Raw genomic sequence first — 17,893 nt, 5'->3', positions numbered from 1 at the left:
CTACCAACAGATTTGGTGGCTTTGTCACTAACACATTTGCGCCTGCCTTGAACTTATTATATTGTGTTATTTCAGCTAGGCATTATTGTATTGTAATTATTGTATTTAGTATTTTTTATGCATGTGCTGACCAAACATGAGTTCAGTTTTACTGGTATAGGTCTAAATAAACCAACTATTATATATTATATTATTATTATCATTGGTTCTAAATATTATCTCATCATTCGCCATGATGCTTCAGTATTTCTATGTGGGGTTCCTGTGTTCTTCTCATCTGATGCAAATCCAGATTGTTGATTGGTTTACGCTTTCGCTGTGACGTAATTTTCGATCACCTGACCAAGAAGGCTTGCAGTGCTGGGTAATGGCGACGTGAAACCAGCTTGGCGATATGATTAAGACTTTTTTTCGCCCCTTTGCAACCGAAATAACTTTGCTTTCGATTCAAAATAGGGAGCATACCCTTTTCGAAAGGCCAATTGGCAGTTTTGATGAGTAATAGGAAATATCCCAGACTATCGGACGGGTTAGTTTTAACTTGTATTTAGAGCTCTGTCACAAACATAGGCCGCCATGTTTTTTCGGCCAAAGCTCTGATGCAGCGCCGGCAAATCAGGGCAAACACTTTGATTGTTCTCATGGATATATATAATGTTTAGCCATTGAATAACTTTTGTATCTGTTAATCTTTTTAAGGTACCATGAAAGGAGTCCGCTTCACCCGTATCAGGTTTGTATTTCTGCTTGCTAGACCAGTTGAACGTGGCCAGAAAACTCATTCAAGAGAATCGAAGAAGTTTTTTTTTAGATTCTCCAACTCCACAGAAACTTTGCGAACAGTTTAGCTTTCCATATTTTTATATTATTTTTTTCGATATGTATACTTTGGCCTTTGAGTCAAGTTATTTAGCTTATAACTCAAAGTTACAGTCATAAGTTCATTACTAAAAGAGATCTACTAAGAAATGCATTTGCATTTATTCCCTGACAAGATAGTATAGCTTGGGTAATTTTTAAACAAAAATCAGTTGTGACAAATTATAGCCAAGGTTTTCAGGCAACAAGTTACCCAACTTGTCACTGATAATCCAATTCTTTACAGGCCAGTAGCAAGTACACAGGGAAGACTAACTCAAATTGTGCTGTGGATGGTGTCAGGGATAGATCACCAACAAACTCTAGTGGCCGCAATAGTCGAGATAACTCCCCCTATTCCTCTACAAATCGAAATTCGTCCCCAAGGTCTCATAGATCAAAATACAGCACCTATCGCACAAAAGACACAAATAAACGAGGTATGGTACAGGATGCGTCTAGTATCCAACTATATAAAAAACTCATCACATCAAATAACCCCTAAAATGATTACAATTATAGCCATTGTGAAAACCAACTGTTTTTGGAGTGAAACAGCTTAATGTGGATTAAAAGGATCTTTTCACAACAAAAGCAGAATTGGTCAGGAAGTCATTTAGTCTTATATGACAATTTTATGACATTGCAATCTGAACCGTCAGTTTTGCATAAACATGTTTTTGACAACTAATACCAAAATGTGCTTTGACAGATCTGAAAGAAAAATTTCACGGAATACCAGCTTCCTGCTTGTGTTTAAAGAAAAAATGGTTATTTGATTACTTTTTAAAAATTAATAGAAAAATGTTTCAAATATGAGTATGTATGCTTTAAGAACACAGAGTAAGTTTTGTTATCCCAGTAATTAGTGACATGGTTATGCCATCTGGATTGTTGCAAAACTGATGCTGGCATAAGAAAACATCAGTCAGATTTGTTACCTTTAACTGTGAGGTTTGCTTTTTCAGGATCTAGTGAGTCTCCCATTGAATCCTCCCGGGAGCGGCCAGTTAGCAAGTTTAATCACATCAGCACCAGTGAGGTAATGTTGTTTTTGTTGTTGGAGTTAGTAGATCAGTGGCCAGTTTCTGAAAAGTCAGATAACTTTATCTGCCAATAGGAATCTGAAGGTTAAATTAGCTTTGCGGTGGGTAGTTGTCTAACTGATGAAACTCAAATCATGTAAACTAAATTATCAGTTGGATAGCTATCGGTAGATAAACATCAATAAAACTAGTTTGACAAGTAAATGTTACACAGAAATCTGGTAAATCAGCAAGTATAAGCCCAGTTTGACCTAATTTTTGGTTTTATTCTACCATAGAAGCTTTTTAAAATCTATATAATGTCTGCAATCATCTGCAATCAGTCCCAAACATGCTTACAACTGGTTACCCTTGACTTGCAGCAATTCCAGTCTCCCATTAAAATCAACTTGAAATCAAGCTTTAATTTCACATATTGCATAGTTAAGTTCTTTGAATAGACTTGTTTCTTCAAGCAAATGTAGGAGAAACGCCAAAGCAAACCACGTGCCATTTCAAATCACCACAGGTTTCCCAACTCATTATTTGCAATCAATATATGAAAATCTTTAAAGTTAATATTTATTTACCAAGCTTGGAAACCTTGCGCTCTTCGATACCCATGGCAACAGCTCATCCCCCATCTTGGATTATCGATCAATCAATCAAGTTTATTTCACCAAATAATAGTATAATGATAATAATGCAAAAAATAGTGATGATGAGGAGTCTACTAAAAGCACAATGCTTATGAGGTGTAGACCCCTGTCGCAGACTAAATAGGGTCTCTACTAAAATATATATGAATGTTCTTGATTTGACTAAGGAATCCTTATTATTAAATTTACATGTGGCTGATTTGTTAAAATAAAGTAGAATCATATCTATAAATCAATTTATCGATTACATGACTTATCAGCAGTTATTGACTAATCGGGTCCACACAACCTGCTGACTATATCTTTGATTTTATCTATAGGTTTGCCTTGTTAAAGAATTACTGAATGCTATGTTTTCTTAAACACATTTTATTTTGTTTTCACAGTTCAGTATCTTTACTACTTTTACCTTTCAAAGTAAAACAAAACCAAATAATTATTTCTCTTTAGTAACAGCATTTTTAACCAAATTCATCAAAGCATTTTTAACACAATTGATCAAAGCTCTAAAGCAATCTATCTTATATGTTAAAGGTCTTGGTAAAGGTAAATTTGACACCACTGCTTGTTTTTGTGTTTTTTGCAACAATAGTTCTTAAACTTTATTTTTGCAAAAAAAAGTTTTCCATAAATCACATTATAAGACGGCTAAAATGGGCCTTTGCTGACTTTTCTAGCGTATTATTTTGAGGTGAGAACTCAAGCTTGTCTGGCGTAACCTAGCGACAGGTTTTAAATTTTTGGGATCTGAAAGATAATTATACCATGTCATAAAGTGTGTGAGGAATTTTCAATTTTCGACTGAAGATAGCTTTTATAGCACTTTTCAGGTCCAAATTTCGCCAGAAACGAGAGTTCCAACTTTGATTCGTGATATTTTGTTGACAGTGTCAAATAACAAAAAGTCCTCATACACTTTGGTAGATCATCTATCTGTCATTGAGATGCAATTACTTGCAAGTGCATGCGCAATAACGTGCATTACGCTCTAGAGTTAACTCCATACTTTTGAGTTTGAGGCCTCAAAACTTAAACACGAAATTAGCTATTGCAATCTTTTATTTGATATATAGTTTGCACATGTAGTGAGAATTGTGGCGCGACAATATTTTCTTTCCGCGGACATATCGTTTACCTTACAGAACCCCCACTCCTGATACAGGTTTGATACAGGTTTTTTAATCATTAATCACACATCAAGCTATGCAAGGGAGTGGTCACAACGAAGCAAAACGTCCAGAATGATCTTAATTCTGAACACTGAAGATATTTATTTAGTGTAAAAAAAACAGTGCCAAAACTCAACCAAAACAGGCCAGTTCAGGGAAATATGCCAGACTTTCTGACAACTTTCATGCTGTTTATGCTTAAGTTCTCTCTCACTTCAAATCAAAGATTTGGAAAATGCTATATATCATTTATATCATATCATTTATTATTCTAGGAATTCCCATGGTCCCAACATGTCAGCTCGTCAGGCAAAATATATTACTACAATTTTAAAACAGAGAAGTCTCAATGGGAAAAGCCCAAAGAATGGCTTGAGAGGTACGTCCTTGAAAATATATTATGTATTTAGGGCATTTTGGGTGGCCTCCCCCAATATATTCAGAGTTGTACCTTATTTCTATGGCGTAAAGATGGCCAACTTTGCAGCCATTTACACACATTACTGAGATGCACAAAGAATCCATTTCAATCACTTAATAAAAGCTAGTAATGGATATACTCTTAGTCACATGATGTGTATTAAGTATTGGACCACAAACGAGTAGGTCATATCCATCTTATGGCTTACCATTGTTGCTAGCATATTTAGAGAGAAGTAACAGTGAGACAAGTTTTTTTTTTTGAAACTTAGGATTAATGGATATACTTTATCTATGGTTTAACCTTGTTGTTATGTATGTAGAGAGAAGCGAGAGAAAGACAAGGTTAGACAAAAGCAGCTTGCAATGGCAGAGTCGAAAGACAAAGATCACATCAGTGCCAGAGACTCCAATAAATCCTCCAAGTGTGAGTTTGCTATTGTTAGATTAAGTATTTGCTTGTTTATATTTGGCTTGTTGCTTTGAATTCATATTTTGGCTATGAATTCACCTGTGGGCTACTTTGATTTTGATTGGGACAGCCGCTGTTTGATATCAGCGTGCCCATTCAGGCTTGGATGATTATTAGAAGATTGAGGGCTTTAGTGGGAACCTTGTGTCTTTTTATAGCCTTAGCCGTTATTGTTAGGAGGTAGAGGGCAGTAGCACTTTGACAACCAGAAGAAAAAAAACAAAACAAATACACATTCTAGAAAGACCTGGGCCCGGTTCCCCGAAAGCAGGTTAGCGCTTATCCACAGATAAATATGGTTATCAAAACATTTGATTGGATAACAACCTTATTTATCTCAGCTTTCTAGGAACCCGGCCCTGGTATCTGAAATCTAACTTAGGAAGTACAGGTAGTAGAGATAACAGCACAAAGGTTCTCATCTGAGCATTAAGGTGTTAACGGGATAACATGCAACAAAAACTTTTTGCGATACATTGTATCGTATCCATTCTAACATGTTGCCAAACAAAAGTTACATAGAATAACTTTCCAGATATTCGTCATAAATCCATAATTCTATTTGTCTTTGTAGTTGCAAACAGTCCATGTATTGTCTATAGCACTGTAGTTCTGTTTATCTTCATCTATATTTATAGCCATTCAAGACACAATAACTTTGTTAAACCTAGTATTTCCACATATTTTGGTATATTTCCATTTACTGGTGTAACCCTTATAGATACTTCAGCAAAGATCCCTAGTAGCAGAGAGCAATACAGCAATGAAAAATACTCAGAAGATCACCCACGACACACCAACCATTCTAACAGCCTTGACAGACACCCTGTGGTCAAGACTACCTCTGCCTATACCTCGGCCATGTCAACTGGCTCACACAGGTTTGTACTACACTGTTTTCATATAGATAAAAGAAAAAGGAAAGAAATGAAATGAAAAGGAATAGTTAGTTTTAGAGGCTTGTGACAGCAAAATAATCGTCAGGATGAAATAATAACATGGTGTCCCATTTTCTCTAAGTTTTAGATGACACCACACTTGGCACAACACCCAGCACAAAGCATTGTACAACACCCAACACAAAACTTGACATAACATCCAGTGCAAAGCATGTCACAACACATGGCACAAAACATAAAACAACACCTGATACACACAATACGTACACCCACAACAACACAAATCACAGTGCAAAGCTGCTCACAATAAAATGCGGCAAAACCTTAAGTGCTTAAGCATTCCCTTATGCTAGAATGTTAATCCCCAAATACAAGAACATATTATTAATAAAATGTTTTATTTTATTTCCAGTAACAGATCTACTCCAGTTGCTACAAATCCTTCAGGTGAGTTGTCCTGCGCATAGTTCTTTCTAGTGGTCACTTCAATTTGTAGACAGTGCTTTCCAGATCTATGTGTATCTTAACCATTCTATACTTGTCTTTGCTTGCAGTTTCTCCTGCAGGAAGCCTTCAAGATGTGTCCCCCCCTTCTACCCCATCCTCACGGCCGAGTGTGTACGATGCCAATGTGCACACAGCCTCTCCACAGCTGATCTCACTATCCCCACACCCCACACAGTTCACTCCCACCCAGTCCCCACAGCTGTTGCAACAGCATCTTCAGCGCCACATGCCCGCCCAAGTTTCCTACCCTGTGACGCAGGGAACTGTATCTTCCACTCAGCTACATAACATGCAATCAAGCTATACTCAATATGGACTTGTAAATAATGGTAACCAGGAGCATGAAAATTGTACTGCACAGCCTTCAATTAGTCAGCAATCACAGAAAAATCACTATGAAGTGTTGGCTGCCCAGCCAGCTTTGCATCCTCTACAGCAAGCCACACTTCTTCACCAGAGACAATTAACTGAGGTGCGTTGAATGCTGCATTCACACCAGAGCCAAAATATGGTCTCTCGGAACATGTTTCATGCTAACATGTTCTAAATAATCATGGATGCTCATTAGACATTAAAACATCTAGTAGATTTGAAAACTAGGCACCTTACAGTATATTTCCTTCCAACGTTGCACAAGGGAAGAAATATTGCATGCCAGCGGTTTGTTTCCAGAATTAAGCTAGCGAATCCTCTTTTTCCAATTATTAAAGGGCGTTGCATTACACCATTCAGGGTATAACCTCAGACAAAATCTACATCGTCTCAGAGGCCTACTAATACGAGTCATTTCAACGAGTTCGCTACTGTTAAATATGCTGATTACATTTGATTAATTGTACTTTATTTTAGTGCTTACTTGTACCTGTGACTCACCTGTAATCCAGTCTATACTGCGAAAGGTTGAATTAAACTTAAACTAAACTTAAACTATATTATTGAAATCCTGGGCTAAAAGGCCAAATTCGTGAGTTCATGATTAAGTCTTTCTAGTGCAACTATTCTATTGGATTGCAAGGTCTGTGTAGGAAGAGATAAAAGGTTATTGATTGGATAAAAGACTAGGCATGCCATTTTTTTTTTGCAGGCAAAACATTCTACAATGCCGCACCACTATGCATCCCAGTCTGTGAGCACTCAGATGTCCACCAGTGCAATAGCCTGGGAAGATAACAGGGCCAGTAACTCAGGCTCACCTGGCCTCTTGCCTCACACATCAGCTACCAGTAAGGAGCAGCTGCCCGGGCTATCAGGCACACACATGCCTCAGATAAGTGTCCAGGCATCATCGTCACCTTATGGTTCGCTATCAAGCCAGCCTTCGCCTACGGTCAACCTCCAAGCGCTGAACAAATTTGTGGATAAGTCCCTCACCAATCATGTGGTTGGGTGGGTTACCGAAGGGGCCGAGAAACAGGTGAGATAAGAGTGTTGCCATTTTGGGGACTGCTCACAAAAGCTCTTTAATTTGGAACTCCTCACTAACATGTTTTCTGCCTTTGATACCATAAGGAAAATCTGTGTTGGGGCTTGTGTAGGTGGCATTGTTTAACCCAATTCAAGTTTTATTATATAGGAGGGGAGAGGGGAGGTATTTGTTTAGGCAATCCAGGGTTCTGATTTTTTTGACAACTTTTGAATCATGAATTGCTTACATCTCTCAAAGCTTTCATAAAGCTGGTAAAATATTTCTTTTTTTTTGTCTATCTTTAAATCAAATATCTCTTGATCTTTTCATCTTTAGATCCAAAGGCTCAGCGAAGAAGGGAGCTCAAATGCAAACGATGCAAACAAAACTATAATTGAACAATTTCAGTTACATTCACAATTAAATCTCCTGGAGCTACGGCTAGATCTGGGGACGAAACGGTAAGATTTTTTTTTTACTGTAATGGCAGGTGGTATTTTGTGGCTAATTACAGTGCTATGTGCGCTTTCATGGCCACCTCGAAGGTTTTATGATTTAAATGGAAACAGGGATTGGCATAAACTTGATTACCCAATCAAAAGAGTACACACTAGGGCACGAAGGAATCCTTCTAACTCATGTCATTAAAAATTGTGATTGTCGCGTGCTGATTGGCTAACTTTCCCTTGATGGCCACGTTAGTGCGCAACACACTATTAGTTAAATCTTTTAATAGTACTTATAGTCCAGTCAACCTAAAAGTAATTGCAACACAAATGATTTCAGTCTAAAATGACAGAGTAGCATGTTATTTAATAACTTCCCAAAACTTCTCCAAGTTCTCTTGGGGGAATATCTCGAAATTCAACAATTAACAAGTTCTTTTGTCAATCTTGCAGTCTTGTATTCTCTTGTTATTCATGGCGTACTAACCCTCCGCACTCATGAGATCACTCTGCCAATGCGCTCATGAATAACCAAAGCATCCAAGCATCGGACAAAAGAAATTGTTTATTGTCAAATTTCGAGATGTTCCCAAAGAGAACTTTGACAAACGTTTGGGGTGTTGTTTAGAATGTCTTTTCCTATCCTTTAACAATAAAATTGTGTGGCAATTACTTTTTGGTTTGGCTATAAATTTTCGTAGATATTGACTGGACTATTAAAAACACTCTTCCATCAATGAAACCTCGTACATATTGTCATATTAGCTACAAACATTTTTCATTTTGTCTAGAATAGACAATGTTCTATTCACCTAAAAATCTCGAGAAAATCGCTGCTGTCTCTTTGCTATCTCTCTAAAAGATGTGTAAAAACAGGAATAAAGTTTTACGTGCCCAACTGATGAACTTCTGTTTGTTGTGTTAGAAATTAGCCAGCTATAGTCAACGCGTCTCCCCTATTACGAAGCCGTGCCTGGCGTAGTATGGACCTGGCTGCAGAACCTATTTTGTAGTTTTGGTAAATTAACAGGAATCGTCTTTAATGACAATTGCCTGATGTGCATGATTTGCTTAGTTTGTGTCTGGTTGATTTTCTTTAAAACGAACTTGATACAATAAGGCTGGGAGAGATCCCGGTACAGACAATATATAGTCGTCTGTCTATGATGTAGTTACCCCCCCTACTAACGCCCTGTTATTGCCTTTTTTCACAGGTTAGCATCTCTCAAGGAAGTGACCAAGACCCTGGAGTTCCTTCTAGCAGAGTCTGATAAAAAGTCGCTAACGTGATGATTACTCGTTTGCTTGTCGACAATTGCAGAGGGAGAGCTCGATTCCTTCACCTTGTCGATTGTTAAATGAAGTTTAAGGCAGACACTGAGACTGAGTCACTGAGTAGGAGCCATAAATCCTTACCATTAGATATTCCCTTTCTGTTCAGCGTTGGTCACCCGTATTGCCACTGCGCCATGCTCCTCTGTTCAGCATGAAATGCACATGAATTGCACGGCGCACCCTGGGGGGGGAGCCCACGGTTGATATTGTCTCTTTGAGATGACTATTCCCTCCCGAAGGGACATTCTTGTTGAGATTGTGTTGTATAATAGAATCTGTCAAATGCATTCGCGTGTTTTATTTTATTTTATTTCCCAGAAAGTAGTGAGTTTTTTAAAGTTGTAGCAACATGCGACGCAAGTCCCCTTATGACAGTCTCAATCGCCCTGCGTGTGTCCACATCTCATAGTAACCGTTTTTGTTTAAGCTCTGTGTGTATATCTCGTACTATCCCTTTTTGCTAAACCGCTGTATCCATATCTCGTACTGTCCTTCTTGCTAAAGCGCTGTATCCATATCTAGTACTTTCCCTTCTTGCTAAAGCGCTGTACCCATATCTCGTACTGTCCTTGTTAAAGCGCTGTACCCATATCTCGTATTGTCCCTTTTTGCTAAAGCGCTGTACCCATATATCGGAGTGTCCCGCAAAAATCGCTGTAAAAAATTTTTTTGGATGTATTTCCAGCCCTACTCTCTGTAATTCTATGCAGAAAATAGGTCATTTTGAATTTGTTTTTTGTTATTAACAATTACCCCCCCCCCCCCCCCTTGCTATTAGGTTCTGTTACCTATTTTTCAAATTACGAGAACGGATAATGCAAGGACTAGAACGAAGAGATACTACCGCAACTCTTCGGAGCATGCAGTCTTAGAAACTATCGAAAACTTTAAAACAGCACTAGATCAAAACATGCTAACCTGTGGTATTTTCCTTGATTTCTCGAAGGCATTTGATACCCTTAACCATAAAATTTTACTTGATAAAATGTACAAATATGGAATAAGGGGTACCCCACAAAAATGGTTTTCAAGCTACCTAAATGAAAGAAAACAGTTTGTCAAACTAGGAAACACTGAATAAGACCTTCAACGAATTACCTGCGGAGTCCCACAAGGGTCAACACTTGGACCTTTGCTTTTTCTTCTACACATCAACGACCTCCCACACTCTTCAAAAAAACTGAAATTCAGAGTATTTGCAGATGATACAAAGATTTTTTATTCATCTAAAGATCCTAAATACTTGGAGCCAACTATTAACACTGAACTATTAAATGTAATCAAATACTGCAATGCAAACAAATTAACCATTAACTTTAAAAAAACTAACTACATGATTATTTAATCACCTAGGAAGAAAGTTAGTATCATCACCTAGCAAGAGAGTAGTATCATCACGGCCTGTGATATATAAAAAAATACTATTAAATATCTTGGCATGTTTATAGACAATAACCTTAAATGGGAACACCAAATCCAGCATATAAACAACAAAATATCCAAAAATATTGGCATCATCTACAAATTGCGACATCTTGTTTCCATAAGTCTTCTAAAGCAGCTTTTCTACAACCTAATCTACCCCTACATTTCATATGGAATCATGAGCTGGGGAACCGCATGCCAAACTCGTCTCTCGACCATCAAAAGAAAACAAAATAAATGCCTAAAAACAATGTTATTTGCCACAAATATGAGAGTGCCTTTCAACTTTACAAACTACTCGACATGCACAATATTGATAATATATTCAAAACCAAAGTATCCTCTCTGGTGCATAAATTAAAAGACCTATTGAACAATACCCCACAAGCCCTGTCAAATTTAGTTTTACCTTCATCGCAAATACATGGTCATAACACAAGATTTGCATCCGAGGGCAACTTATGCAGATCAGCTTCTATAACTAATGTTGGGCTGTCGAGATTTGCTGCCATATCTTCAAAAATATGGGAAGAAATACCATTGACTATAAAAAAATCCCTGCTGGTCATTCCTTAGAAAAATAAAGCATTTTTACCTTGGCAGCCAGGGGTAGCTTGTGATAAGTTGATCCGAAAAAAACACCAGAAAAAAAAGAAGAAAGGAAAGGGAAAGAAAAGAAAGAGAAGAGAGAGGGAAGGGAAAAATAAAAAAAAATAAGAAAAGGAAGAAAAACATATATGTGTATTAATTATTGTTTGTTTATTTATTTTTCATCACTATTATTATTATAGTTTTTTTTTGTCCAGGTCAGGTTAGCTAGTTATATAGAAAAATATACAAAAAAATGTAATGATATAAAAATACTGTAAAATGAATTTTCCCGAATTCTCATGGAAATAACAACTTTGGTAGGGGCCAACTTGAAAGCTCCTCGCTCTTTTGGTCACTCGCACACTACTTTCATTACAAAATTTCATTGTACTAATCTTTTTTAATCTGCCAAGTCCACTTTGTAAAATTATTAACTCAACTTCAAATAGTGCAAAAATAAAAATGATTGATTGCAAACGTCCTGTCAGTTTCTGGTTTGAGACTCTTTCACTTTTGTAGCAAGCAATTCCATGTATCAGCGTGTGGCAAGCGGCTTGGCAAATGTGAAAAAACGAATATGAATGATTACTAACGCCAAATGAATATAATTCATTTTTTCATTTTTTTGTTAACTGTTATCTTCATAGTTATAACTATAAATTCGCTGAATTGTACTGGCTTTGAAAGATATAGGCTTATTTTTCAGATGACTTGTTGTCGGGTAGTATATATATAGTTTGCATCCCGAGGAGTAGGGGGATTTGACTGCAGTTTTGTCCCTAGGCGTGGGGGCATTTCTCTGTTTTGTACAGCGTCAAACTCTAATCCACCACCCTTTCCCCGGACCATGGGGGTGGGGGTTTCAATTGACTAGTGCATAAATATATATCGAGGATCCTCTTGACAAAACTCCTCTACCCATGTGAAGTAGCAATAGTTTTCCCAAACGGCTGATACAAGCGTCTGCGACCAGCTCTCGAAAATCTCCTGCGCTCGACATAGGGAATTTTCTAATTACTCGTGCCCAGGCCTTTGGCCGGCACGAGTCTTAAAATGCTGTTTATGTTTTTTCGTCGTTTTCGGCGTCGAGCTAGCAGGCAAACGTAGACAGGCGTTCCTCGCGCAGTCGAGAGGGAATTGGTCACAATGAATTGGGCTACCTGTGTTTAGTCCAGCTTTATCGCGCTCCCATAAATCGACTACGCAGGAGAAATTCGTCCACGAGTTGTTGCGTCATTGGAGTTGGACCATTCTCTGGTTGTTTCTGGCGTTTTTACTGCCCATGTTTATCGCCGAAGGTTACATAAAGCTCAAGAATACCCCTTCCATTCGTAAGGGAGCTCTCCTAGGAGCTTAAAACGAACAGACAAGCATTAATCTGGTCGCTACCCCTTCCATTCGTGAGGGAGCTGTCCTAGCAGCGGCTGTTCGAGTAGCAACCAATAACGAAGAGACCAACAAAGTTAAAATGGTCGCCACCCCTTCCATTCGTGAGGGAGCTGTCCCAGCAGCGGCTGTTCGAGTAGCAGCAAATAACGAAGAGAGCAAAAGTGTGCTCGATCTGCCAATGCTTCACAGTAATGGAAAAATTACTTTTTTATTTGCTATTATTATTGCATTGATTATTATGTTCAATCTATGCAACAAACCGAAACTTGATTGTGGTGTTAATTACTCACAAAACATTTGTAAGAATAAAGTGCATATTGTTATAAACAGTCAAGTTGATTGTTACAAGAACTATAGTTTATATTTTATTCTCTTTTATGTCAATTTGTCTATCAAGCTATTAAGTTTTCTGTTTTTCATCCTTATTTTTAAACTGTTTCATAGATATTACCATGTTTTTTATTCAGATCTAAGCTTTGATGCAGATGAGTGTTTCTCAGAAGTATTTCAAATGTCTGTAAAAGTAAGTGAGAAAAATACATTATTGATACCAATAAAGAGCTGTAGATCTCGACGTGCCAAGTCTGTCAGCATGTACTACAATAAACATCGAAACACATATTTCCGTGGTGTTAAACGAGACCGTGAACCAAGCAGACTACCTGTGAAACAGCTTACCCATGCTTTCTTTAAGAAAAGAGCTATAAGAAGGGTTGTAACGAAACACATAAAAAAATGTACCGAAGTCATCAAGGATACATAATATTTGTGCATATAATCTTGGTAAAAAAACTACATATTGATGAAGATGATAAGTGCCTTCGTAGATGGAAGTACACACACAGAATTAAAATAAAGAACAGGGTGGAAAGTAGAAAAAAATGTTGGAATTAAGTTGCCCAAAACCTTTCATAATAGATCAACTAAATCTGTGTATTAATTATTGCAATTACTGCCTGTGTGTGGATATAGAAAAAAACCCTGGCCCTATCAATCCTATTAATCCCAGTAAAACAATCAATGCACCTTACAGTCAAGACACTGTGTCTGTATTTGGTCCGAACGCTGGTCAACAATGTGTTGCAATGACTTTATGTGCTCTTATTTACAAAGACACAAAGCCAATAACTTGTTCAACAGACCTGGTTCAAATAATGAATACTGGAAATGAATTGTACTCTTTATTGTCAAGGTTATGGAACCAGTCATTTTTATTGTTAACAGAATTGCCTACCATACTTACGGTACAGGACATTAATTATGAGCTTAATTACAGTGAAAGTTATACAGGGTCTCTAAATGGTAATTCCGATATTCAAGGATTTATGTTCTCAATTTCCCTTGATAATGCAATCCAATCTTTAATAGATCAGAGATACAATTCTTTCCTGTTGACAATAGAATCTGAGACAGTCGGTATTTATTACACTGTCGATAATGTATTTAAAATCTTTGATTCCCATGCTAAAAATTTGCACGGCTTAATTGATATCGAAGGTACATGTGTGTTGCTTGAAGTAGAAACAATAAATGATTTGAAGCAATACTTTCAAGTTCTTCATAAAAACAGCACTGTTCAATTTGAACTCAGAGGTGTACATATTGACAAGTAGGGGGAGATTAATTCAGATAATAACAATGATCAAGTATGCAGAACTTCTGCTAATTATAAAGAATGTACTACAACAACTCAGAGCAATGCTCCTACTATAGATATTATCAATAAAAGATGGTGCTTAGTAATTGCAGTTTATTGCATTCCTTGACTCTGGGTTCATGTTCAAGACTGACCTGGGATACCAGGCCACACCCCTTAGTAAAATTATGTGTCCAACCAAAATAACGCTCTATGCCAATATAAAACTAGCCTGCCCATGCAGAATGGGCACGAGTTAACCTTGGCACAAGGTCTAGATCGAAGTTTGTTTGGGGAATGTGTGACGTTTCGGGAGTTACTGCTTCTCATCAAAGCATCCCATTGTTTTTCGACCAATCACAAACCCCGTCCGCTAGTGGACGGGATTCAAAGTGTGTCCTGAGAATCACGGGTATTAGTGCAGGCGGTTTTTCCCTTTTTCTCTCTCCTTTTCCCCCTGCCCTGCGTACGTTCTTGCGCTCGCCCCCAGGAACCACGCGGCTTAAAATTCAAGATGGCGCTCTATCACCAAACGTAGAGGGACACCGAGTACGGCCTGCAAGCAGGCTACGTATCTCGTAGTGTGGCCTTAGAGCTGTGTACTAGCCTTGCAAAATGCATATGCGTTATTTCCCGGGAAATTACGGTTGCGACAGGTGAAATAGCCTTTCAACAGTCGAAGGACTAGCACTTCAAGTACTTAGGTATTCGTTTTGATTCACAATAAATCTTCCTTGACTCTCATGTCACAACTATCCATCTAGAATTGTTTTCTTTGCGGGAGGGACGGATGAGCGGAAAGAAATGTCGACCGACCTCCCTACAGTATCAAACTCTGGCCTATGTTCTTTTAATGCGCAATGTACTGCCATCCAGGTGTAAACGTTAAAGACGTACCTAACTTAACTATAAAAACAATTCCATAAAAGGTTTTTTTTTTATTTGCACGGGGCCGCCGACGAGGCCACCATTGTTACCGTAGCATCTGAGTAAAGTTTGAGTTTGTGAGATATACCAGCCTTGGGCGAGTGTATACGTGCACATGGCATAGAGCATAGTGTAAAAACTTTAAATCATAAATCTATTCTTTTGATGACAACAGGCGTCTTTTTTGGCCTTTCTCACGCACGACTTGAAAATAATATAGCTCCTGGTCTCTTACTCCGATGAATGATGAGTAACTTTAGGCGTTATTTTGATAATTGCGATGACACTCTTTATTAGATTTATGAAAGTCTGTAGAATAGAGAGCAGACAGTAGTATCAAGAACTTGAGTCACAGTGTGTAATGTAAATTACAACAGACCGGGCCGTTGTCAGGGAAACAGTCAAAATTGGCGCTCTGCACGGCTGGCAGCAAATACCCGCCCAAACTCAGACTGCAAACTCCGCACAGTAATCTACCTATACTCAGACCACAACCTTTATGGTTTATATACAAATGAAGATTAGTTAAAGTTGTAAAAATATGAATTCAAATGCAACAAATGGAAGCATTTCGGAGTGGTACATGGAGCCCTTTGGTGCGAGAGTGTTTCGCTTTTTTCTGGTAGCTCTTGTGCTCTCGGCATCGCTTGTAGGAAATGCTGTGGTAGTACATACAGCCATCACTGCAAGACAGCAAACCAAGGTGTTTTTATACTTTCTCGTGGCAAACCTTTCCATCGCAGAGCTAATCAACACATGCACTATCCCATTTCTAGTAGTGTACGACGAACTTGGAACTTGGTATTTTGGGGAATTCCTGTGCCATATAGTCAGCCCACTTCAAGTGACCGCTCTGCTCGTGACTACCAGCACTATAGCAGCTATTGCAATGTATCGTTGCTGGTTTTTGGCGTTTCCCATGATCGCTCAGCGTCTTCCGAGCTCACGACGCTTAGCCTTGCTTGTGATCACTTTCATATGGTTTGCATCGATTGTGCTTGTACTGCCCAATTTCATCTACAACACAGAGGTCCAAGGACCCCATGGGCATGTTTGGTGTCTCACGTTGTTTACGGGCGACACGATCGACACTTTCCCTTCCACTGGGCTACAAGTACTCTCGTTTTTACGCATTGCTATAAACTTCGTCGTGGCGGTTGTGCTTGTGACTGCATCATATCTGATCGTGTTGTACAAGGTTCGCGCACTTGGTAAGCGCTCTCGCGTGTATGAGCACAATTCAAAGGGAGCGTCGCAAACAGAGAGAAATGTCGAAGGCTTTGAGCTCGGTAATATGTGTCATGTGAATCCGGCTTTTTGCGCCGATCACGACGAACAGCGTAGCTATGAGAACACGCAATCATCCGAACAGCAGACCATTCTAAATGTCACTACGTTTGAGGCTGATATTTTTAATCTTTTCTATGCAATTGTGCTTATTTTTATTATCGGTTATTATCCTTATCAAATATTCTATATTTTGGAATACACGGGAAAAATTTCGATTCACTGGCGTTACTTAAAAATCACAAGAAAATATCTATTACTTTTAGCTTTCTTTCCGAGCGCTCTGCACCCTATTTGCTATGGTACTATGAGCAATTTTTACTACAAAGCATTTACCAAGTTCATTTTATGTAGAAATTGAGCGATAGCGATGCTTTCGTTCCAGGGTCTATATTGCCTAAATGGTGCGCCTTTTTCAAGTTTGCTGTTTATGCTGCGCAAGAAGCGAAACCGCGACGGCGTAGTTTTAAAGATTATTTACCCGCAATAAAAAGAAAATAAAAAGAACTTACGTATTTCGTTATAACACCAGCTTTATACAGCTTGATTCGTTTAGTTTCTGCAGCAACATTTTCAAAGTTTCTTCTAGTAGTTTTTTTTTTGTAACATAACTATCTAATTTCGTCAGATGTTTGGCATCGTTTCACGTGCGCTAACGATCATACTCCAGATTCCGCAGAATAGTCAATAATGAGGTGACGTTATTCGCACTTAAGTTCACCTAAAAAAGATTGACGAACTACACGTCTTTATTTGTATTTTGTGTTTTGTTTTAATGCGTTTTACACTCGTTGACAGTTGTAACCCAAAACATTTTGAGCTGTCATATTTTTATGAAAAGAAACTTCTAGTATAGTTTTCGCTTGCGTCACAGTGCTTATGGGTTTGTGCGTTTTTTTGATGACACTATGACAAGCATTTTCCTGCGATTTACTCAAACTTTGCCCCTTTGGTAGAAACAAGAAAAAAAAACGTAAACATTATTCGGTAGTTTGCCACAAATATTATTCGGTAGTTGTTTGAATTTAGGTTCGGTAAGACAGAGTTGGCGAGAGTTCATCCGGGCATATAATGAACTTAAATAAGAGACGAGATCACAATGCAGTTCTATTAAAATTCCACAAAGTATCATCCTCATAAAAGCGTTATACGAATTTCACTGAATTGGATGCAGGAAACATTTCGCAATTAAGATTATTCGCTGAGTTCAGTATTCAGGCCCGTGATGCGAAATCCGAAGCCCTTTTACTGGAAAAGACGTATAGTCGAGGCTCTCTGAGCGACCGCTCTCGTAAGCGACCAGCTCCGATAACGACCACGATCACGAATCACCGAATGAATTGTCAAACAAACTCTGTAATTCTAAGCTCTCGTAAGCGACCAACTTATCGGTGCGACCAGCTCCGTTAACGACCACAATTTCAAACCACCAACTGAGATTTT

General features: G+C 38.3%; 2 protein-coding genes across 2 annotated transcripts; both read left to right on the top strand.

Annotated features, from left to right (window-relative positions):
- Positions 1-335: 335 nt before the first annotated feature.
- Positions 336-9,482, top strand: LOC5504233 (WW domain-containing adapter protein with coiled-coil). Its single transcript, XM_001625123.3, has 12 exons — positions 336-529; positions 700-733; positions 1,106-1,298; positions 1,827-1,900; positions 3,987-4,090; positions 4,455-4,558; positions 5,325-5,484; positions 5,915-5,949; positions 6,057-6,481; positions 7,094-7,423; positions 7,751-7,875; positions 9,075-9,482. Exons 1-12 carry the CDS (start codon positions 495-497, stop codon positions 9,148-9,150), a joined length of 1,695 nt encoding a protein of 564 aa, XP_001625173.2. The 5' UTR covers positions 336-494; the 3' UTR covers positions 9,151-9,482.
- A 5,620-nt stretch (positions 9,483-15,102) lies between these two features.
- Positions 15,103-16,943, top strand: LOC5497749 (neuropeptide Y receptor type 2). Its single transcript, XM_001619503.3, has one exon. The coding sequence runs from the start codon at positions 15,705-15,707 to the stop codon at positions 16,809-16,811; it is 1,107 nt and encodes a 368-aa protein (XP_001619553.2). The 5' UTR covers positions 15,103-15,704; the 3' UTR covers positions 16,812-16,943.
- The last annotated feature ends 950 nt before the right edge of the window (positions 16,944-17,893 follow it).

The sequence above is a fragment of the Nematostella vectensis genome, chromosome 2 (genome assembly GCF_932526225.1).
Source record: "Nematostella vectensis chromosome 2, jaNemVect1.1, whole genome shotgun sequence".
NCBI classification, from domain to species: Eukaryota; Metazoa; Cnidaria; class Anthozoa; order Actiniaria; family Edwardsiidae; genus Nematostella; species Nematostella vectensis.
This window is presented reverse-complemented; position numbering and strand designations above follow the sequence as displayed.

Bases quoted from the DNA above. Each gene is read 5' to 3' on its own strand.
- LOC5504233 (XM_001625123.3), top strand. From the start codon at position 495: ATGAGTAATAGGAAATATCCCAGACTATCGGACGG. The intron at 4,091-4,454 runs GTACGTCCTTGA...TTATGTATGTAG, and splicing joins CCCAAAGAATGGCTTGAGAG to AGAGAAGCGAGAGAAAGACA. The intron at 5,485-5,914 runs GTTTGTACTACA...TTTTATTTCCAG, and splicing joins ATGTCAACTGGCTCACACAG to TAACAGATCTACTCCAGTTG.
- LOC5497749 (XM_001619503.3), top strand. From the start codon at position 15,705: ATGAATTCAAATGCAACAAATGGAAGCATTTCGGAGTGGTACATGGAG.